General features: G+C 39.0%; 1 protein-coding gene across 9 annotated transcripts in view; it reads left to right on the forward strand.

Annotated features, from left to right (window-relative positions):
* The window catches only part of ADAM22 (ADAM metallopeptidase domain 22), a 239,367-nt gene that overhangs the window by 99,981 nt on the left and 115,341 nt on the right, over nt 1–24,045 (forward strand). For all 9 annotated transcript variants that reach the window (XM_042248675.2, XM_042248676.2, XM_042248678.2 and 6 more), the window contains exon 4: nt 19,842–19,908. In XM_042248675.2, coding sequence (XP_042104609.1) covers nt 19,842–19,908 — 67 coding nt within the window. The remainder of the gene's footprint in view (nt 1–19,841; nt 19,909–24,045) is intronic.

The raw sequence follows: 24,045 nt of genomic DNA on the forward strand, positions 1-24,045 counted from the left end.
ACCCACTTGCCAATGCAGGAGACATCAGAGACACGGGTTAGATCCCTGGGTCGAGACGATCCCCTGGAGGAGGAAATGGCAACCCACTCCGGTATTCTTGCTTGGGAAATCCCATGAACAAAGAAACCTAGTGCGCTATGGTCCATAGGGTAACAAAGAGTTAGACACAACTGAAATGATACAACAGCAGCAAGGTTATAGTTGGTAAATGGCATGTAATTTTTATTTTTGGTCATTAGATGCTATTTTAGACTGATGAAATATAGTATCACTTTATATAAACTGCTTTTTATAACAGAAACTTTGACATATGAAGTACTCTCAGAAGAGGAAATAGTAATGTGTACTTTATGAAAAAATACAACAAAAGGTCAATTCAGAAATATGTACAGATATAAAACATAGTTTTAATTTGGAGTTTCTCTTTTGAAACTCTTACGTGAAAGTGATTTTTAATTTGTTAAATATTATAACTTAACATTTTGAAAAAGACTATAACATTAAGCAGAAGGGAAAAATATCTAGAGTCAATCCTAGAGATTTCATAAGATAATATAGACAAATAAAATATCTCCTTGTTATGACGATAATTTGAGCTGAAAATGATCAAAAGACTCTTTGACTTTCCCTAAAGCTGCCTAAAAGAATGTGGATAAGATCCTGTTCCATGAAGGGAGCCATTCCCACAGAAAACTGTAGTATGAACTAGGTGTGTAGACAGGGAGGAACCTAGCAAAGTCTGCTTGTTAAGATTCCTCTCTGTGTCCCATTGGCTTTGTAGCGTCCAGCAAACACCTGTTTACCAAACATTTGCCTTTCCCTCTCCATGTTAATTCCCTTCCTATTCTTGGAAATCCCAAACCACTACCCCCAACATCCTCTTTTTTCTTCGTTTGAAGATGGTATTTAAGGTGAGGGTTTTAATCATTTTGGTGAATTACTCAGCTCTATTATAAATTCCTCTTAGGAACATCCTTGCTTCATAATCACCTTTCTGCTCTCTTCCGTGGGAACCTTCCAGACCCAGTGTGGTATCCTATATGTGTGTGTGTGTGTGTGTGTGTGTGTGTGTGTGTGTTTGTGTGTGTGTGAAATTGCCCTGCAAAAATAACAGATTTCTCCTGCATGTATTTGTTACATGCTTATCACCCTGAATTGTCCTGGTTCTTTACTCCTACTTCTGTTCAATTTATCTCCAGACTGTACTATTTTCATTTCTTTGCCCCAAACACTCTCCTATGCCAACATGTAGTAGAGGTTCAGTAAATGTGTTTTTGAGTGAATTAAATCCATGTTGGGCTTCCCTTGTGGCTCAGCTGGTAAAGAATCCATCTGCAATGTGGGAGACCTGGGTTCAATCCCTGGGTTGGGAAGAACCCCTGGAGAGGGAAAGACTACCCACTCCAGTACTCTTCTGGCCTGGAGAATTCCATGGACTGTATAGTCGATGGAATTGACTGTGTAGTCAATTGACTATATATAGTCCATGGAATTGACTGTATAGTCCATGGGATCACAAAGAGTCAGACACGACTGAGCGACTTTCACTTTCTAAATCCATGTCAGAATTTTAGAGTTGGATGGAATCTTGGTGATTTAATCCCTCCAGCGCATTCACTTTATTAGTGAAAAGTAAAGTTTTTTATCTTAATGTTCTAAATTCAGAATCAAGCAATTCATTGTTTTACCTTTCTTTAAGGGAAAAACTGAAGCCAGTTGTTTTGTACTTGCCTTTGACTTTTTCTCTGGGCTCAAATCAATACCCTAGTACTACCACCCTTGATGAGGATGGTTTTTATCATGGAATAAGCTGTTGTTTCTTCAAACTCAGATAATACCAATCTTTCCCTTCTATCCATTTATTTTATTGCTCAATTGTCCTTTGTTCTTGGGACCTTGCTTGGAACAAGTTTCCCAGGACCTGCCCAAGTTTGGAAACACTGAGAGATGAGAGGAAGCTGGAGAATAAATAATCACTGTTTTTACTGATAAAACAGTTGAAAAACTTCATGCTTTAGTGAGAAGGCCAAATGATTCTATTAATGCTTCCTGTCTCCATGTCCTCCAGTGAAGTCTAGACTTTGGTATTTAGGACAGATTTGGGTGTGTGGGGTTGACACAATTTGTAATAATCTCTGTGTTCACATTGGTTGCAGCAGAGAGGAAAAGAGAGGAGGTCCCCAATGTTTACAGTCTTGTAAAAGGTTGTTCTCAGTTGCTTCAGTTGTGTTTGACTCTCTGCGACCCCATGGGCTGTAGCCCGCCAGGCTCCTCTGTCCTTGAGGTTCTCCAGGCAAGAATACTAGAGTGGTTGCCATGCCTTTCTCAAGGGGATCTTCCCAACCCAGAAATGGAACTTGCATCTGTCTCTTATGTCTCCTGCATTAGCAGATGAGTTCTTTACTACTAGCGTCACCTGGGAAGCCCCTCTCAAAGGTTAACTTTACCCATTTCAGAAATGTGGACCGATGTACACCTAACCACTCACTCCTTCAAGATTGGGCAAAGAGTGGGAATCCAGTGCCAATCCCTCACATGAAAATGAGAAGTATGGGAGGGGACTGAGAACCCCAACACATCTTTCTTAACCACTTCTCATTTTTAGTTATGGCTTTTTTGTTGTTGTTGTTGTTTTGAACACACCTTTTTTATGTGTTATGTCTTCTTCCCTGCATCTTTCAGGTCTCTCTGCTTGAACTGTATTAACCCGGTTTTCTTAGTCTTCAGCCTCTCACCAGGACAAATGTTTTATCTATTGTTTTGATTGCCAGTCATCTCAGACTTTCACAGCTCTAATGGCATTCCTCATGGCCCAGGAATCTGCGTATAATAAAATCCCCACATGACTCTCAAGCATTTTGAAAAATGTCCAGTGCAACCTCTAGTTCCCACTTCAATTTCATTACATTGCAGTTTTTTAATATTTATGGAGTCCCTGACAACTGTTACAGTTTATACCTCCTGGTGCATCTGCATAGAATATTCATAGATTCTTTCTTCTCCATCCTCTTTGTTTAATAAGCAAGATAAATGCTCAAGTTTTATTAAAATATTCCCTCCAAATGCCTAGTTCATTTGATATTGAAGCCTAAAATTAGAGCAAAAACCAGAGAGAGCCACATGGGAAATATGTCAACCTTGTAGATGTATCTTGGGTCCTTTACATTTGGATGTATGTATTAATAGAGATTGTTTTGTTTCAGGATCTCTGCTTATTCCCCAGTAATTGAACATGAAGCCTACCATTATGTGTTGATTTCTCTTTTATAAAAACATAATTTGGAATTTATAACTGAAAAACAGCAATGAAAACACTCTTTTTCCTGGGTTGTTGGTTGAATTTAGATTGAGATCAATACAATGGTTCATCAGACAATTGTGAAGAGACGCCACATTCAAAGACCCTAGATAATAAATCCCTCTGTGTTTGGAGTTGTAGACATGAACAACTGATGTATATGACAGTTTTTCCATTGCTTCCTTATCTCCTTTTGCATATTTTTCAAATGCAAAAAGTTCAGTAATTTTCCACAAGAAAATGTACTCCTAAAAGGTTTGCCTAGAGGTAATTTTGACCTAAATCAAATCCCTTATGATTATACAGTGGAAGTGAGAAATAAATTTAAGGGACTAGCTCTGATAGACAGAATGCCTCATGAACTATGGATGGAGGTTCGTGACATTGTACAGGAGACAGGGATCAAGACCATCCCCATGGAAAAGAAATGCAAAAAAGCAAAACGGCTGTCTGAGGAGGCCTTACAAATAGCTGTGAAAAGAAAAGTGAAAAGCAAAGGAGAAAAGGAAAGATATACACATTTGAATGCAGAGTTCCAAAGAAAAGCAAGGAGAGATAAGAAAGCCTTCCTCAGCAATCAGTGGAAAGAAATAGAGGAAAACAACAGAATGGGAAAGATTAGAGATCTCTTCAAGAAAATTAGAGATATCAAGGGAACATTTCATGCAAAGATGGGCTTAATAAAGGACAGAAATGGTATGGACCTAACAGAAGTAGAAGATCTTAAGAAGAAGTAGCAAGAATACACAGAAGAACTGTACAGAAAAGATCTTCACGGCCCAGACAATCACGATGGTACAATCACTCACCTAGAGCCAGACATCCTGGAATGTGAAGTCAAGTGGGCCTTAGGAAGCATCACTACAAACAAAGCTGGTGGAGGTGATGGAATTCAGTTGAGCAGTTTCAAATCCTGTAAGATGATTCTGTGAAAGTGCTGCACTCAACATGTCAGCAAATTTGGAAAACTCAGCAGTGGCCACAGGACTGGAAAAGGTCAGTTTTCATTTCAATCCCAAAGAAAGGCAATGCAAAAGAATGCTCAAACTACCGCACAATTGCACTCATCTCACATGCTAGTAAAGTAATGCTCAAAATTCTCCAAGCCAGGCTTCAGCAGTCGTGAACTGTGAACTGTGAACTTCCAGATGTTCAAGCTGGTTTTAGGAAAGGCAGAGGAACCAGAGATCAACTTGTCAACATCCGCTGGATTGTCAAAAAAGCAAGAGACTTCCAGAAAAACATCTATTTCTGGTTTATTGACTATGCCAAAGCCTTTGACTGTGTGGATCACAATAAACTGTGGAAAATTCTGAAAGATATGGGAATACCAGACCGCCTGACCTGCCTCTTGAGAAATCTGTATGCAGGTCAGGAAGCAACAGTTAGAACTGGACATGGAACAACAGACTGGTTCCAAATAGGAAAAGGAATATGTCAAAGCTGTATATTGTCACCCTGCTTATTTAACTTGTATGCAGAGTACATCATGAGAAATGCTGGTCTGGATGAAGCACAAGCTGCAATTGAGATTGCCTGGAGACATATCAATAACCTCAGATATGCAGATGGAACCACCCTTATGACAGAAAGTGAAGGAGAACTAAAGAAACTCTTAATGAAAGAGAAGAGTGAAAAAGCTGGCTTAAAATTCAACATTCAGAAAACTAAGATCATGGCATCCAGTCCCATCACTTCATGGGAAATAGATGGGGAAAGAGTGGCTGACTTTATTTTTTGGGGCTCCAAAATCACTGCAGATGGTGACTGCAGCCATGAAATTAAAAGACGCTTACTCCTTGGAAGGAAAGTTATGACCAACCTAGATAGCATATTAAAAAGCAGAAACATTACTTTGCCAACAAAGGTTCATCTAGTCAAGGCTATGGTTTTTCCAGTAGTCATGTATGGATGTGAGAGTTGGACGATAAAGAAAGCTGAGTGCCGAAGAATTGATGCTTTTGACTTGTGGTGTTGGAGAAGACTCTTGAGAGTCCCTTGGACTGCAAGGAGATCCAATGAGTCCATCCTAAAGGAGATCTGTCCTGAATATTCATTGGAAGGACTGATGCTGAAGCTGAAACTCTAATACTTTGGCCACTTGATGTGAAGAGCTGACCCATTTGAAAATACCCTGATGCTGGGAAAGATTGAATGCAGGAGGAGAAGGGGATATAGAGGATGAGATGGTTGGATGGCATCACCGACTCAATGGATGTGAGTTTGGGTCAACTCCAGGAGGTGATAATGGACAGGGAGGCCTGGCTTGCTGTGGTCCATGGGGTTGCAAAGAGTCGGACATGACTGAACAACTGAACTGAACTGAACTGGAGAGAATAGGAGACCAAATCATCCTTAACTTTTGTTTGCAGTTTTGTGTTTTGATTATTAGCTCTTAGAATATAGAAAGTAATCTGGGTCAGATCATAAGAGTCAAGATCCTGATTAGTTTTCTTTTCATTTATTGCTCATTTATGCCGATTGAGGAATGACTGTGACCTAATGAAGCTTTTTTAAAACAAGTTTTTCAAAACTTGTATAGCTAGGTGAGTTGTCTCATTCAAAGTTGTCGCTGCAGGACGTTCATTACAATAACAGCTCAGCTCAAAGCAATGTGAGATCTTTTGAGGAGGTTTGCTATCAAAGTCTGTAGAAGATTTTTGGAATTTTTATGTTATGGTGGCATTATATCATTTAGTACAGGTATATCTGTGTCTCGGAAGTAGCAAGTCACAATTGTCTTTTCACTAGGATGGATAATTGTCCTATTTTTTATTTAGAGGATATGATTTGGAAAAAAATGAGACTGGTGTCTTATGTGTCATGTAAATAATCTCTGAAAGCAATTCCAAAAAGGAAATATCAACAAAATTTTCAGCCATTGCAAAGTTACTGGCATGAATAAAGAGGATCTCAAGAAGACAGTTTTGAAAGTGATAGCGTTCAGCTGGTTACTTAGTTCTGTTAAAGTTTTTAAAAACCACTCATTATTGTAGCATTCTGGTATTGTGAAGAAACAAAGGCAATTTTCTGGAACAAAAATAAAATAGTTTGTCTTGGTATGATTATCATTTGCTCATTAGCTGGAAATGGTTCTTGGAATTGAAAGACAGGTACTGAAATAACAGCTAATGGATTAGAATGAAATGTATGAGAGCAGAAAGGGCACCTTTTAAGGACTCATTGCTAGAGTTTTGAGACATGGTGAGATACAATTTTATTTCTTTGGTGTCTGTTTCATATCCATATTTTCTGGATTTCCTTGGCTTGGATTTAATTAAATAATTTTCCATTATAAAAACTGTATGATCATGATAGAAGAATAAACATTTCAAATGCCCTACATATTTCTGCCAGATTGAACCTTTCCATATATCTTGAGTGTCAGAACAGATCAGAAGCTCATGTTTGGACATTTTTAGGTATGATGTGCTTATTTGATAAACATCGAGGAGAGAGTGAGTATGGAGTGGGACATTATTCTGAGAATTCTTAACTGGAGATATAAATCTGAGAGTCACCAGAATGTAGTTGTTATTCAAGGAGAGACATTGAATGAAGTCACCAAGGGAGTGAGAGAAGCATCAAGAGCTGAACCTCCAGATCCTACAATGTTTAGAAACTGGAGGAATGGGAAGAACCTAGCAAAGGGTGTGGAAAAACAGCAAGAGGAGAAGTAAGAGAAAAACCAAGAGAATGTGGTGTCTGGTAGAAAATCGAAGGAAGTATTTCCAAGAGAAGGGGGTAGTCAACTGACTCAAATGTTGCTTGTAGGTTGAGTCATAGGAAGATTGAGAATTGATGTTGGATAGAACAACATGGAAAGGTAATTAGTGACTTTGATAAGAGTGGTTTTGGTGAAGTGTGGTGAATATCTGATTAGATGGGTTCAAGAGATAATGGAGGAGAAAAAGGTAAATAATGATTATGGATAATTCTCTTTAGAGTTGTTTTGCTTAATGGACAGAAGGACACATAGCAGCCTTTGGGCAGGAAAATTGTGTTAAGAGAATTGTTTTGTTTCTGGAAATGGGAGAAATAAGAGTTTATACAGTAATAGGAAAGAGTTAGTATAAAGAGGGGATTGATGATAGAAGAGAGCAAGGACTGTCTGGTGGCCATATCCTCAGGTAGGCAAGGGTTGTGGTGTACAAGTGGAGGTATTGACTTGGGATAATTACATGGGCAGCTAACTCCTAGGACAGGAGGAAGGACTGAGCGTATGAGTATGGAGGATGCTTGTAGGTACAAAGAAGTGGTGATAGAAGTCTATGGAACTTACCTTTTGATTGCTTTTTTTTCCCCTTAGTGTTGTAGGGAACATAATCATCCTCTTAAAAGACATGGGGAGTAGATGTTGGGGGCTTGAATAAAGAAGGAGAAGGCATGAAATGGTGTTGAGACACAGTTAGGAGAGTAAATGTCCTGGACAAAAGGAATAGAATTTCCAGGCAGCTTTAAGGGACTCCTTGAGGTTGGTGGTTGTCAGCGTAAAGTGAGTACAGTCAGCCTGATGATATGCTGTTCTTCAGCTCCATTAAGTTGCACTGAGTGGGTATGAAGCCAGTAAAAAGTTCATTTAAACTAGAATTGGCTTAGGGAAGGGCGAAACATGTGTTAGGAGATGTGTAGGGAGATTTGCAACATAGTAAATACTAAGATTGAATTTAAGCTGAGAAAGGAAGGGAGTGAGACATGAGATAGGTGAGGACAGTGAAATCGTAGTCAATTCATGAATTTCAGGTCTTATTGGGGTCAAAGGATTGAAATGGAATTTTGAAAGAGAAAGCTAGAAGGGATGGAGTTGGTCAGAGAGTGAGATGCTTGAATTTGAGAATGTGTTATGTGAGTGATGTAAGGGTAATACAGAATGGAGAAGATCATTGGAAGACATGAAGTCAAGAGGGTGAGAAGCCAGAATTAGAAGGATCACTTAAGTAGATATCAAAATCACCAGTAATTACAACAGGACTAGTGCTGGCAAGTGTGATTGTAAACTAAAAGTTAAAATCTTCAGGGAAATGAGGGGAAATGACCAGGAGTCAATAAGTTACATGAGGATCAATGATAGGTAGTATAATCTGATGATATGAGATATAAAATGGGATGATTTTTAGTGAAATTGTTGCAGGAAGGGGTCCCCTGCCAGGGCCCAAGAGTGGGCTCTTATCTAATACTCCAAAATGAGTGGCTGAGGAGATACAGTGCTGACAAAGCAAGAGACTTTATTGGGAAGAGGCACCTGGGCAGTGAACAGGAGGGTAAGGGAATCCAGTAGAACTGCTCTGCCAATGTGGTTCCAAGTTTCTGGTTTTATGGTAAAGGAGTTCATTTCTGGGTTCTCTCTGGGCAATCATTCTGACTCAGGGTCCTTCCTGGTGGCACACATATTGCTCAGCCAAGATGGATTCCAGCGAGGAGGATTCTGGGAGGTTAGTACTGTTCCCGAATTCTCCTGATTGGTTTTGGCTTGTTATTTCCATGTTCCTTACCAGGATCTCCTGTCATAAAATAGCTCATGCAAATGTTGACTCTGGTTCCTGGCCAAGGTGGGTGGTTTGAGTCAGTATTTCCCTAAAAGAATGAGGGAGAATGGCATGACCTAGCAATGAGAGGTAAAAAGGGTAGCTTCCCCCGTCCTCTCCAGACGTGCAGTCTACACTTAAGGGTTTGCAGGAGAAGCAGTTCCTCCACTGGAAAGCTGGTTCTCAGAGTAAGATGGTGAAAATGTGAAAGTGTTAGTTGCTCAGTCGTGTCCAACTCTTTGTGATCCTGTGGACTGTAACCCAGTGGGCTCCTCTTTGCCTGGGATTCTCCAGGCAAGAATACTGGAGTGGGTTGTCATTTCCTCCTCCAGTGGAAGATAGTGAAGGAAGTATTCAAAGAAGAGATTAGAGACAGGGGATTTTCCTAATGGCCACGAGTAAGTTCTGAAAGGCATCATATCTGGAGAGGGGGCATGATGGGAAAAGGGGCAGAACCACATGGAGGTTAGAGAGCTGGAGATGAAGGGTGATTTGGGAGCCTGAGCTTCTTGAGGCCACTACATGAACTAAGACAAAAGGCCTGATTTGGTTAATCTTGATGATTCTAAAGAATATCACTGTGAGTTTTGTTGGCAAGTAGATGCTGTCTTGCCAGGAACTAACAGAGTTTGGGACTCCCATTTGATTCCAACTCAAAACGTTGCACAAGTGAGAGTGTGGAGAAGTCTTATTTTGAGCCCTGGGCTCTTGACCTGTGACTATGGAGTCCAGCTAAGGGGTATGGTCTCACTCCTAGAACATGGATGTAGAGAGGAAGGAAATGAAGGTTAAAATGTTAATTAGGTAGACAGCAACAGAGAGAATTTCAGGCTAGCTCTGTCTTGATGATTTTCAACTAATTGATATAGAAATTGAAATCTTTAATTTGTATAAATAAATAGTTTATTTGAACCACACCTAAAAATTGCAATTTAAAAACAAGAATACCAAAACCTCTCACTTCTAGGGTACTTACCGAAAATCTAAGTGTATTTTTAACTAACTGTGTCAGATTTTTTCTGAAAAAATCAGTCCTTGATTTGGTTGTAACGGAGTTCCCCCCAACCCCATTCATTGTTTGCCATACTATTTTTCAGGGATTGGTTTTAATTGCTTTGCTGTAATGGGTTCCCTTGTGTCTTTGGCTTTCAATGTGGTAATGAGTCACAATGATCAGAATAAGCCAACATATCATATTAATAAAATTTTACTAGAATATTTTTAGATATAATTTGATTGTACTTTCATGTCCTGGTATATATATTTTCATATATCATCATGTATATTTTTCATATATCATAATAAGCCTAGGAGATTCTGATTTGGTAGATGTGGGGATACCAGTCATTAATAAACAAAACCATGATTCTGCTCTAAAGCAAGGCTTGGAAACTTATGCCTTAGTAAGAATAAGGATTTTATAAGTAAGAGCTAATGTTAATGACAGTACCTATTGCAACTTTCATCTGATCATATTTACTTTAAGTCCCTAGTCCTTGATATTCACAATGTAAGCTCCCTGAAAATTTTCATCAGATTAAGACTTCCTCAGCAGAACATAGCTAAAATAGCCTCCCCTTTAGTTACAAGGGTACACAGAAAATCTCTTGTATATGTGTAAATAGGAAAGGAGTTTTCATGTTTAGAAATTGTAAAATAATACAATGAAACTCTCATCCAAAGGCAGATCTTGGAAAAACTTTTGATTCACATTTGTAGTTTCCCTTTAACTTAGTTTAAACAAAATAGGAATTTTAAGTACTAGTTATTACATACTGAGTATACAGATAACAGTTTTTGCACATAACAGTGCTAAAAACTGGATGATTAATGCTCAGTGATATGAAAGTTTAGGACATTTATCCATTTTCTGTAGTGAGGCTTCTCAGCAAAGACGTTAGCTTGTCAGAGAAATCTGGAAGATTAATGCTTGGCTAAACAGAGTAAGAAAATAAAGGAGAGAAAAGATGAAATGGGGGAAACAATGTATAGAATGGGAAGAATGTTTTCTTTAAAAAATTTCTAAGCTTATCATTTTTTACTACTCAAATAAAATAATGATATTTGAGTCCTTAAAATTTCTATTTTCCCAGTTCTATACTTCTGAAAAGGTTTTCTTGGTCTAAGTACCTAACAGAATCTGTTGATTTTCCATTGTGACCCATGACCTATGGGGCTTTTCACTATTTCACTATTTCACAGTCATATTTGAAACTTTTATAATTCTTTTGCAGAACTTCCTTAACTTATGATAGGGTTATGTCCTGATAAGTTGAAAATGCATTTAATACACATAACCTATGGAACATCATAGCTTAGCCTGCTGCTGCTGCTGCTGCTAAGTCGCTTCAGTCATGTCCGACTCTGTGCGACCCCATACATGGCGGCCCACCAGGCTCCCCATCCCTGGGGTTCTCCAGGAAAGAACACTGGAGTGGGTTGCCATTTTCTTCTCCAATGCATGAAAGTGAAAAGTGAGAGTGAAGTCACTCAGTCGTGTTCAACTCTTCGGGACCCCATGGACTGCAGCCTACCAGGCTCCTCCATCCATGGGATTTTCCAGGCAAGACTACTGGAGTGGGGTGCCATTGCCTTCTCCGTAGCTTAGCCTAGCCTACCTTAAATGTGCTCAGAACACTTACATTTGTCTATAGTTGGGCAACATCATCTAATACAAAACCTGCTTTATAATAAAGTATTTAATATCTCATGTAATTTATTGAATACTGTACTAAAAGTGAAAAATGGAAAGGTTGGCATGGAAACAGAATGGCTGTAAGTACTTAGATTGATTACTACTGTAATTGTGTGGCTGACGGGGAGCTGCTGTTCTCTGACCTGCCCAGCATCACAAGAGAGTATCATACAGCATACTGCTAGGCCAGGAAACAGTCAAAATCCAAAATCTAAATATGATTTCTACCACATGCATATAGCTTTTGCACCATCTTAAAGTCAAAAAATTGTAAGTTGTCTCTATGTTAACATCTAAAACAAGTTAAATTGTGCACATTTTCTCTCTCTCTCTCTCTTTTTTTGGCGGGGACCATGCCACACAATTTGTGGGATCTTATTTCCCTGACCAGGGATAGAACCTGGGCCCTGCAGTGAAAGCATTGAGTCCTAACCACTGTACTGCCAGGGAATTCCCTGGAGACTGCTCTAAGGAAAACATGATCTTAATTTTGTACAATGTAATGCTCATTGAATATATGAATAATAGGCATGATTAACCTATTGCCTTGCAGTGCATTATTTTGTAAAATTTTGTAGTTTGATTGGGCAGTTTTGCTTCACATGATATTAGCTGGGGCACTATTATATTACATCTGGAAGATCCAAACTGGTCTCAATCATATGGTTAGGAATTATTGCCAGCCCTGGCTGGAAATTCAACTGGGGCTGTCAGCTAGAAACTCTACAAGGCTCTTGTTGTATGGCTACTTAAACTTCCTCACAGCATGGTGAATGGATTCAAATATTCAAAGATGGAGAGTTCCATATGCATGGAAGTGAAAGCTGCAGATCTCAGGTGTTATACAATATCACTTCTGTCTCATTGTGTTTGTTCTAGGACGAGCTCAGATGCAAGGAGAGGAGAAATGATCTCCACTTTACCATGAGAGGAGTGACAAAGAGTTTGTAGACATCTTTGTTCAACCACAGTCTATCATCTGACCACAAATTATTTACATTTCTCACATATGTAAAATGCACATATTCCTTCAAAGACTCCTGAAGGATCTCATTCCATTATGCTATCAGGCTCAAACTCAAGGTTCAAGTTCTTATCATCTCATTCTCATTAAACATTTGTAGATGAGGTGACACAGATACAGGCCTTTGAACTAAAAGGACAAAGTTATCTATTCCACATACACTAATATACAATGGGAGATAAGGATAGGATGATTTCAGTAGATATTGCTATTTAAAAACCAGAGGAATAGGAGATACCCAGCTATCACTGGTCCATTGAAATTCTGATAGTCACCAGTTCCCCAGTTTTGGGAAAGGGATTATATGTTGATTAAAGCTCTGTTCATCTTCTTGGTAGTCGTCGCCTATGGTTCTTGGCTGCAACGTTTACATCACCATTTTCTTTCCATGAGAAATGACCCAGGCCTCAATCTAAGTATCTTTCTAGGTCTGCTTCCTGGCTGTAAAAGACTTGAGTTAACTTGTGTGTTTTAATCCAAGCTGGCAGTGGTTTTTTGGAGGATTTCATGTGAATCTTATTGGTATTTATCCTATCAGTTCAGCCGCTCAGTTGTGTCCGACTCTTTGCGACCCCATGAATCGCAGCACGCCAGGCCTCCCTGTCCATCACCAACTCCCAGAGTTCACTCAGACTCACGTCCATCGAGTCAGTGATGCCATCCAGCTATTTCATCCTCTGTCATCCCCTTCTCCTCCTGCCCCCAATCCCTCCCAGCATCAGAGTCTTTTCCAATGAGTCAACTCTTTGCATGAGGTGGCCAAAGTACCGGAGCTTCAGCTTTAGCATCATTCCTTCCAAAGAAATCCCAGGGTTGATCTCCTTCAGAATGGACTGGTTGGATCTCCTTGCAGTCAAGGGACTCTCAAGAGTCTTCTCCAACACCACAGTTCAAAAGCATCAATTCTTCGGCACTTAGCCTTCTTCACAGTCTAACTCTCACATCCATATATGACTACTGGAAAAACCATATAAGACGTACCAAATCCACAAGTCTTGAGACAGGCCTTTCTCTACTTAGAACTTTGAGTTAAAATGCCCTTAAGATTCTTGGAAGTCTTTTTGTTTAGGTGAGAATATCTATGAGTCATGCCTTGAGATTTCTTAGAAACTTTTTGCTATAGCTGAAAATCTAATAGACAGGCTCTTAAAAATATTAGAAACTTTAAAAATATCGATGATATAGTTTAAGCAAAATAACTCTAAGACCTTCTGAGGTCTTATCAAAGGGTCTTACTATCATACCTTTGATTTTATCTTGACCTTGAGGTCACATTTGCATGGAATTTTGGATTGGATCTTTTCTCTGAGGCTGTTTCGTTGAAAATCTATTGCTGATTTGGATTTCTCTATTCATTTGTTTCTTTCTTATGCATATTTAGTGGGAATACTGTAATGATGCCTCCTCAGTGCATCACTGCAGGGGCTCATGATTTTGGTTTCTTCTGTTATTGACAATGTTAGCTATTATCACTCAGTTAAGGTTGATGTCCCCCAGTTTTCTTCACTGTGAAGTTATTAGCAGGATACATTTAGAATGGAGACTTGAATACTGGGTTTTATCTGAGAGAGTTATGCATTAACTATATTGAGTTCTTATTCACGGAGCCAAAGAATGAACTTCCCAAACAAGAGAATAGGATTTATTAAAGAGAAGGAAAGTACAAAGCTGTCAGCATAGACACTGAGAAGGGTAAAGAGTCTCCCCAAGGTGGGACTTACAGCAGTTTATATCCTTACCAGTATTAATCTGTACAGTTTTGGTTGGCTCCTGTCCTTAAAATATGTCATTTTTAACCAATCAGTTTAAAGGTCAAGATATTTAACATCTTTATTGCTTTTCTTGATCCTCAGATTAAGTCACCACCCTTTTTTCATGCCCACTGGCCATTTTACAATGGACCAGAAGTATGGGCTAAAGATTAATGATCACCCATATGGAACAGAAGTTAATTACTGCCCTTCCCTGGATCTGAATGCTGATAATTTCTCAGACCAAGGACACATTCCAGGAATTCTCGACAAAGGGTATAATTTTAGTTTAATGGAGTGAGATGTTTATTGAAAATAAAACAGAGGTCTCAGGGTCCTGCACTGACTGCCTGGCAATTTCTATTTCACTAGCAGCTCAAAAGCCAATACCAGAGAGGCATGTGTTGATAGAAAAGAAAGTTTGCTTTTTTCTGGAGGCTGGCAACTGGGAGAGAAGGCAGACTCATGTCCGAAGTCCAAATCTCCACCATTAATCAGTGGGCATGTTTTTAAAGGGGAGTTTCAGAGGTGTGTAGGCAGAGGGAAGGGGCTATGTGCAGAACAGCACAGTCAGCTCTGACAGTCATCTTGAATTAGTCAGGTAGTGGCCTGATCAGCATCATTTTGCTTATTTTAGGTGCAGCTGATCTTTAGTTCCAGGGTTGATTTTCTTAAGCCTGGTTCTCAGAATTGTGGCAACTGATGTCATGACTGTAGTCTGGTCATCATGTAGTTAACTTCCTCCTCCTAGTGGCATTTCATTATCTACAAAACAGCTCACAGGATATGGCTCAGAATATTATCTGTAGCCCTCGAGGAGGAGCTAAATGTCTTTGGCTTTTCTTAATGACTAAACTACTACTGTTTGGTCTTGTTTGACTATTTTCCTTTGCTTCTGCATTTTATCATTTCTCTCATTATATTTATTATTTGACTAAAGTTTTTCTAAAGACAAGTCAGGCAGAGGGCATGGAGGAAGTTCTGTCCTGGGAAGGCCCCTTAGGGTCTTATTCCATTTCAGAGACTGGCTCAGAAAACAGGGATATTGGTAGATTGGAAAGATGAAGCAGCCTTTTTCTGTTTCCATTCTCTCAGTGAATATAGAAGTGAAGTCATTAGCAGGGAGTTATAATGAAGAAATGCCTTGGGGATTTTAGGAGAGAAAAATTTGAAAGGATCTTCTCAGAGTAAATTGACTAGGAAAATGCACTAGTGGATTTATGGGCAGTGTTGTGATAAGGGGGACCATGTGCCAATGTATTCATAAATTATGTGGCTAGATGTATGACCATTCAGGATGTTCTGCTTCTTAGGGTCAGACTGATTAGTAGAAAAGTAAAGTTTTACCAAGGTTGAAGTTTGGCCAAGTGGGCATAGTGTAGAGAGGAAGAGGAACAAGGGAGCGATTTCATGATAAATCATGGACTGTAAACTAGATTAGGTGGAAAAGAGAGAGATGAATGGCAGTGAAAAAGTAGTAGGTAGGGTCAGTGGTGTAAAAATATCCAAATGAAGTGGAACTGGACACTGTAGGTCCCCTCCAAGGGCCATTCCATTTACCCATTCTTATTTATGATAACGGGCTTCATTCAGTCTCCTTGACCTGTGTTCCAAATGGCTGAATCAATCAGGGCACGGTCCTGGTTCCCAATACCTTTGGATTCTTCTGTAGGAACTAAGGCCCTCATCCAGGTGGAGGATGGTGACTTCAGACTGGCTGCAAGATTCCTGGAATACCGGAACAGCACTGTGTTACCTCGTGTATGCATGCATGCTAAGTCACTTCAGTTGTGTCTGATTCTTTGTGATCCTATGCACCATACCCCCCCAGGCACCTATGTCCATGGGGTTCTCCAGGCAAGGAAACTGGAGCAGGTTACTGGTGCCCCCCTCCAGGGAATCTTCCCAACCCAGGGATCAAACCCACATCTTTTATGTCTACCTGCATTGGCAAGAGGGTTCTTTACCACTAGTGCCACCTGGGAAGTCCCTGTGTTACCTCACTACCAGCCAGTCTGAAGAAAGTTTGCACACAGTGGAAGATAACGAAGACTCTGACCTCCTCCCCAAATGATTCTCTCTTTAAAAACTTTCCTGGTCATGTAGAATGTTTGGAATAGGTTTTTGGACACAAATCTGCCTTCTCCCCAGGGTGCTGGACTTCTGATTAAAGCAACTTTTTTTTTTTTTTCCAACCAACACTTGTCTCTCAAGTATTGGCTTTTGAGCCAAACCTGGGTTTGGTAACACAAACAGTTAAAGTGAGAGTTCAAGAGAAAGATGGGTAGGAGATGATGCGTAAGGAGTGGGATAATTGAAATCAGGATTTGGGAAACTTTTCACATATGTTCTGGTTTAATACCATACCAACTTTATAAGGAAATTTTTATTATCTTCATTTTAGACATGGACAAAATTGTGTTCATAAAGATTAAATAACTTGGCCAAGGTCACAAAGCTAGTCAATGGCAATTTGGATAGGAAATAAAAATATTTGCTTTTGTTTTTAAATTCCAAAACTTTGTAATATACCAGCTGCCTGATTCATGACAGTTGCCTGCTAGACAAAGGATAATCATTATTATGACTGAAAATGTTGACATTGTATTTGTTTTGCTTTTTCCAGGCTTATTACGGCATGCAAATAAATTTTAAAAAGGAGACCCCAGAATTCATTTTGAATTTTTAAAACATTTCCTTACTTCATTTAGAAAATAAGTGGGTTTGGAATTTGACTGGAAATGATTTTCACTTCTGTCTTTCAAAATTCACAAAGAAGCATTCACACAGCAGTTTTGAGTAAACTGTTAATATGGAGTAAATTCTTCCTGATCAGATGAAATAAAATTTCCCATATGTTAAGGAGAGTCTCTGTTTTCCTGTACTTAAACTTAAGTAGATTCCTACTTAATGATAAACAATGATGACTAAAATAAATAATAGAACTTAAAAAGATAATTTTGATTATCTCTACTTTAGGAGGCTTCAAAAATTTGTACTGAGGTTCTAAGCTGGTGGTTAGGATGAAACGTAAGGATTTTTATGTTTCAGTAGAGAAAAAAATATATTTTAAATAGGTTTTTCAGCCCAATAATTAAATAACAATACTTACCCGACTTCCACAATACTGCAAACAAACAGAACCAAATTATGTGGGCTGCTTTTGGTTTAAATTACATAGTGCCCTTTCCAGAAAAACTTTACATATAGAGGCTTGATTGAAATAGCTGCATAATTTCTGAGCAGAGGCTTTTCTTCTCTGTAATTACATTCCTGTGGTGACTCATACTCTCTTAATTTCTTGATTTTATAATTCAAAGAAGACTATTCCCTTGAAATTTGAAAACCTGGAAGACTCAAAAGCTATTTTTTCAGAAATGTATTATTGTTATTATTATTACTTCTACTGCTACTACAGTTCCCCCCCCTCTAAGTATCATTTTACATAGTTGCTTTTGATCTTACTCCTGCTGGCTCCCATCATGGAGGTTTACTCACATGGCAGTGAAGGAGAAAGGATCCAACATTAGGGATGCGCTGTTCTGGATTCTGTGGCTTACTCAGTGGAGATTTGGGGCTTTTACTCTGACTTGGTAAGCAAATAAGGTGAGGAGGAGGTGTCCCTGGAGAAAAAGAACTAGCTATAGCTTTTTGACATAAAAGCCATTTGTGATATAAGCCGGGCCAAGTCCTTGACCTTGAGCAGATCTCAGTAATAATGTTCTTAAAGAAACAAAATAAACTGTTTTCAGGCAAGAGAAATAGCAACAGCAAAGATAATAAATCAGTTGTAAAGACTCCCAGTTCTGTTTCAGTGGTAAAGATTGGCCTTAAGTACTTTCTTGAGCTGTTTTGCAGACTTTAAATTCATGTAGGGCTAGTGCTCAATCATTACATCAAGTGGAACCTAAGGAAAGATGATGTTGATTTTTCCTGACCCTCATGACTTCTGTCAACTGAAGTATGGACTCTATTGACTATTCCTCCAATTCTTTGCTGAATTTTCTCAAGTCTTTTCATGAATATGCACATACCCTTTACTTGAAACTTCCCAATTTTGCTCTTGGAGAAGACACTGCTTTGGGCAAGGTGTTTTCCTTACTTGTTGCAAGTAATAAATTCTTTATTCTCCAAGCTCTTTGGCTTGGTTGTATCTTTTGGCTTGAGAGCCACCAAGAGAGAGACTAGGTTTGAGGTGACAGGTTTCACCCACTGGCACAGCTTGGTTTCTCTCAAGAGACTGCTTATTTTTGATTTTCTATTTCTCTTTCCTTCATCTGGTAATTTTTTTTTTCCTTCTGAATTTACTAGTTCAGATTCCCAAGAGAGGGAACCTGGCTGGCTCTGCTAACAAATGGTGCCACTCTCACTGATGGAGAAGTTGTTGGAGACTGATAGTAAGGTTGGGGGCAATGTTTTGAAAACATCTGGCTGGTACCTCTCCTGTTAGGGGTATGGTCTTGGATAAAGATTAGGATGTGAATGTGCTTTAAAAATTTAAAGACTTTAAAACATTTCATGAGTGTTGTGTCTTGAGGCACCTTACTAAAGGGGACATTTTTTCTCATATGTAGAATTAGAGATAAGTATATTTAAGATGATGTAAATATTTAAGTTATTAATATATAAGAAGCTGGTGGTTGTTTAGGAGAGATTTCAAAAAAGATTATTTTAGAAAGCTGAAGTATACTTTTTTTTCATTTCTTCTAAACTTCCTTGCCTCTGTTTAATTTTTTTTCTGGGGGAAACATTTTGCTAGATAAAATATCTCACATAACACATGAGAAATGGCATGGTATAGTATCAAATCAAAACTCTTTGATATAAAGCTAAAGCAAAGATCATTTCAAAGTTAGGGGCAAAGCAGTTAGCTGTTGGGGAAGGCTGTGGCTGAACAGGAGGTGGGGAGTGGGTGAGGGTAAAAGAATTCCACTTTAGTATGTTAAGCTTGATATGCCTATTAGATATTCAAGCAGAGACATCCAGTAGACAGTTAAATCTCCAGTCTGAGAAAAAAAAGGTCTGAATTGGAAATAAAAAATTAGATATTGACAGTGTCTTAATACTTAAAGCCATGAGACAGGAAAAGAGCACCAAGGAATATGGAGAGACTGTCTCCTGGGAGTACCTCACTATTCAAACATTGGAGAAGAGAAACAGCAAAGGAAACTAAGAAGGATGTAAGGAATAATAAAAATTCAAATTAAAATCTTTGTATACAAAAAAGCTAAGTAAAAAAAGGAAGAATAAGATGTCTTAAAAATAATGGTAGTTTCCTAAACTTGCTGAACTTTATTGGTGGAATTAGCTCTGCTAAGCAAGGGAGTGACAGGTGGGTTAGTCAGTTCAGCTTCATATCCTTTTACAAGTACTAGGCTGTGTGTGTGTGTGTGTATGAGAGAAAGAGAGAGAGACCTAAAAAGTTTTGGTTTTGCCTTAAAATCTATATTAAACAAATCATTCATGCTGGAATGTTGTCAACCATGGTGATTTTCAAGTGATTTACATATTCAAGGTCCTTTTTCATTATCATTTTTTTTTTCTGCAGTGATTTGCTGTCCTCTGAATATGTGGAGAGACACATTGAACATGGAGGGAAGACTGTGGAAGTAAAAGTAAGTAAAATTTTTCTCTTGGGGAAAACTCTGAGAAACTTTTAAGTGCTGATGATAATTTTAATTTTCCGTGATGTTTCCAATATACAATTTGGGATTTTTTATATTTCAGAATTTATCATTAAGATGTGTCGCTGGCTTAGGGGAAAACTTAATTATCAGTAAAAGAAGTCTTTACTGCAGGAATTGTTGGAGTTATGCTTTGTGGGATTAATATTACTGCAAGTAGTTCTCTTTTAGATTATATCACAGAAAATAATTTCTGAAATTGGCTTTTAATGTTAGCACTGAGAACAAAGAGGTGAAATCTTGAGTCTAGGGTAGGTGCCTGGCTTTATATTCATTTGGAAAAATTCATCTGGAAAGATTATGAACTTATTATGTCAACAAGAATGTCCCAGAGAGTTTTAAATCCCTGGAGACAGAAATCTCAGGGTACTGGTTCTTGTTGGGTATACTCTGAAAAAGATTTCAAACAAATTTTTTTTTTTTTTCTGATTTATAAGTGGTAGACCCAAGTTTGATCCTTGGGTCAGGAAGATCCCCTGGAGAAGCAATGGCTACTAACTCCAGTATTCTTGCCTGGAGAATTCCATGGACAAAGGAGCCTGATGGACTACATGTCCAAGGGGTTGCAAAGAGTCAGACACGACTGAGCAGCTAGCGCTTTCCCTTTCATAGGCATAGGAACGTGTCTTTCAGCTGATGATGTTGTCTAAGGTCTATGAGACCAAACATCACCCAAGAGTTTCTTCAGGACCAATGTTTAATATAAAGAGTTTTAGCTAAGTGTTTATTTTCTTCTGAACAGGAGTTTAAGAAATAGAGCTTGTCCTGTTCTTCCATGTGCTGCTTTCCAAACCCAGGGCCTTCCCTCCTCTTATAAAACATGTAAACACTATCCTGACTTTTGTGGTTATTTTTTCCTGACTTTTGCTTATAGGTTTATTACCCAAGTGTGTTCTAGAGTTTAGTCTTACTTAAGTTTTTAAAAAATCAGTTTTTAAAAACTCTCTTTTATTCCATTGGTTATCCCTTATCTTTCTTTTTATTCTTCCATGCAGTTTATTTGTTGAAGAAGTCAGGTTATTTATCCTATACAGTCTCTCACAGTCAGGGTTTTGCTCTTGATTGTAATTTTATATTTACAGTAAAATAAAGTACATTTTAGTGACCTTTCCTTAAGATAAAGATTTGTATTATCTGCAAGGCATTCTATGTCTCATTGAAGGAAGTTTTATTCTGATCAGAGAGGTGCATAATCCTGCTTTTAAAGTTCTATTAAACCTTTTTTCCCATCCAAGTTTACAAAGAAAGGTTTTAGGCTGAAAAACATCATAAATACTTTTTCAGTTCAGTTCACTTCAGTCACTCAGTTGTGTCCGACTCTTTTCGACCCCATGAATCGCAGCATGCCAGGCCTCCCTGTCCATCACCAACTCCCAGAGTTCACTCAGACTCACGTTCATCAAGTCAGTGATGCCATCCAGCCATCTCATCCTCGGTCATCCCCTTCTTCTCCTGCCCCCAATCCCTCCCAGCATCAAAGTCTTTTCCAATGAGTCAACTCTTCCCATGAGGTGGCCAAAGTACTAGAGCTTCAGCTTTAGCATCATTCCTTCCAAAGAAATTCCAGGGCTGATCTCCTTCAGAATGGATTGGTTGGATCTCCTTGCAGTCCAATGGACTCTCAAGAGTCTTCTCCAACACCACGGTTCAAAAGCATCAATTCTTTGGTGCTCAGCCTTCTTCACAGTCCAACTCTCACATCCATACATGACCACTGGAAAAACCATAGCCTTGACTAGACGGACCTTAGTCGGCAAAGTAATGTTTCTGCTTTTGAATATGCTATCTAGGTTGCTCGTAACTTTTCTTCCAAGGAGTAAGCGTCTTTTAATTTCATAGCGGCAGTCACCATCTGCAGTGATTTTGGAGCCCCCCAAAATAAAGTCTGACACTGTTTCCACTGTTTCCACTGTTTATCCATCTATTTCCCATGGAGTGATGGGACCAGATGCCATGATCTTTGTTTTCTGAATGTTGAGCATTAAGCCAACTTTTTCACTCTCCTCTTTCACTTTCATCAAGAGGCTTTTTAGTTCCTCTTCACTTTCTGCCATAAGGGTGTTATCTGCATATCTGAGGTTATTGATATTTCTCCTGGCAATCTTGATTCCAGCTTGTGTTTCTTCCAGTCCAGCATTTCTCATGATGTACTCTGCATACAAGTTAAATAAGCAGGGTGACAATATACAGCTTTGATGTACTCCTTTTCCTATTTGGAACCAGTCTGTTGTTCCATGTCCGGTTCTAACTGTTGCTTCCTGACCTGCATACAAATTTCTCAAGAGGCAGGTTAGGTGGTCTGGTATTCCCATCTCTTTCAGAATTTTCCACAGTTTCTTGTGATCCACACAGTCAAAGGCATTGGCATAGTCAATAAAGCAGAAATAGATGTTTTTCTGGAACTCTCCTGCTTTTTCCAAGATCCAGCGGATGTTGGCAATTTGATCTCAGGTTCCTCTGCCTTTTCTAAACCCAGCTTGAACATCAGGAAGTTCCTGGTTCACGTATTGCTGAAGCCTGGCTTGGAGAATTTTGAGCATTACTTTACTAGCATGTGAGACGAGTGCAATTGTGCGGTAGTTTGAACATTATTTGGTATTGCCTTTCTTTGGGATTGGAATGAAAACTGACCTTTTCCAGTCCTGTGGCCACTGCTGAGTTTTCCAAACTTGCTGGCATATTGAGTGCAGCACTTTCACAGCATCATCTTTCAGGATTTGAAACAGCTCAACTGGAATTCCATCACCTCCACTAGCTTTGTTCGTAGTGATGCTTTCTAAGGCCCACTTGACTTCACATTCCAAGATGTCTGGCTCTAGATGAGCGATCACACCATCATGATTATCCGGGTCGTGAAGATCCTTTTTGTACAGTTCTTCTGTGTATTCTTGCCACCTCTTCTTAATATCTTCTGCTTCTGTTAGGTCCATACCATTTCTTTCCTTTATCGAGCCCATCTTTGCATGAAATGTCCCCTTGGTATCTCTAATTTTCTTGAAGAGATCTCTAGTCTTTCCCATTCTGTTCTTTTCCTCTATTTCTTTGCATTGATTGCTGAGGAAGGCTTTCTTATCTCTTCTTGCTATTTTTTGGAACTCTGCATTCAGATGCTGATATCTTTCCTTTTCTTCTTTGCTTTTCGCTTCTCTTCTTTTCACAGCTATTTGTAAGGCTTCCCCAGACAGCCGTTTTGCTTTTTGCATTTCTTTTCCATGGGGATGGTCTTGATCCCTGTCTCCTGTACAATGTCACGAACCTCATTCCATAGTTCATCGGGCACTCTATCTATCAGATCTAGGCCCTTAAATCTATTTCTCACTTCCACTGTATAATCATAAGGGATTTGATTTAGGTCATACCTGAATGGTCTAGTGGTTTTTCCTGCTTTCTTCAATTTAAGTCTGAATTTGATAAAAAGGAGTTCATGGTCTGAGCCACAGTCAGCTCCTGGTCTTGTTTTTGTTGACTATATAAAGCTTCTCCATCTTTTGCTGCAGAGAATATAATCAATCTGATTTCGGTGTTGACCATCTGATGATGTCCATATGTAGATTCTTCTCATGTGTTGTTGGAAGAGGGTGTTGGCTATGACCAGTGCATTTTCTTGGCAAAACTCTATTAGTCTTTGCCCTGCTTCATTCTGCATTCCAAGGCCAAATTTGCCTGTTACTCCAGGTGTTTCTTGACTTCCTACTTTTGCATTCCAGTCCCGTATAATGAAAAGGACATCTCTTTTGGGTGTTAGTTCTAAAAGGTCTTGTAGGTCTTCATAGAACTGTTCAACTTCAGCTTCTTCAGTGTTACTGGTTGGGGCATACATAGACTAGGATTACTGTGATAGTGAATGGTTTGCCTTGGAAACGAACAGAGATCATTCTGTCGTTTTTGAGATTGCATCCAAGCACTTCATTTCGGACTCTGTTGTTGACCATGATGGCTACTCCATTTCTTCTGAGGGATTCCTGCCCGCAGTAGTAGATATAATGGTCATCTGAGTTAAATTCACCCATTCCAGTCCATTTTAGTTCACTGATTCCTAGAATGTCGATGTTCACTCTTGCCATCTCC

The sequence above is a fragment of the Ovis aries genome, chromosome 4, assembly GCF_016772045.2.
Source record: "Ovis aries strain OAR_USU_Benz2616 breed Rambouillet chromosome 4, ARS-UI_Ramb_v3.0, whole genome shotgun sequence".
Lineage (NCBI taxonomy): Eukaryota > Metazoa > Chordata > Mammalia > Artiodactyla > Bovidae > Ovis > Ovis aries.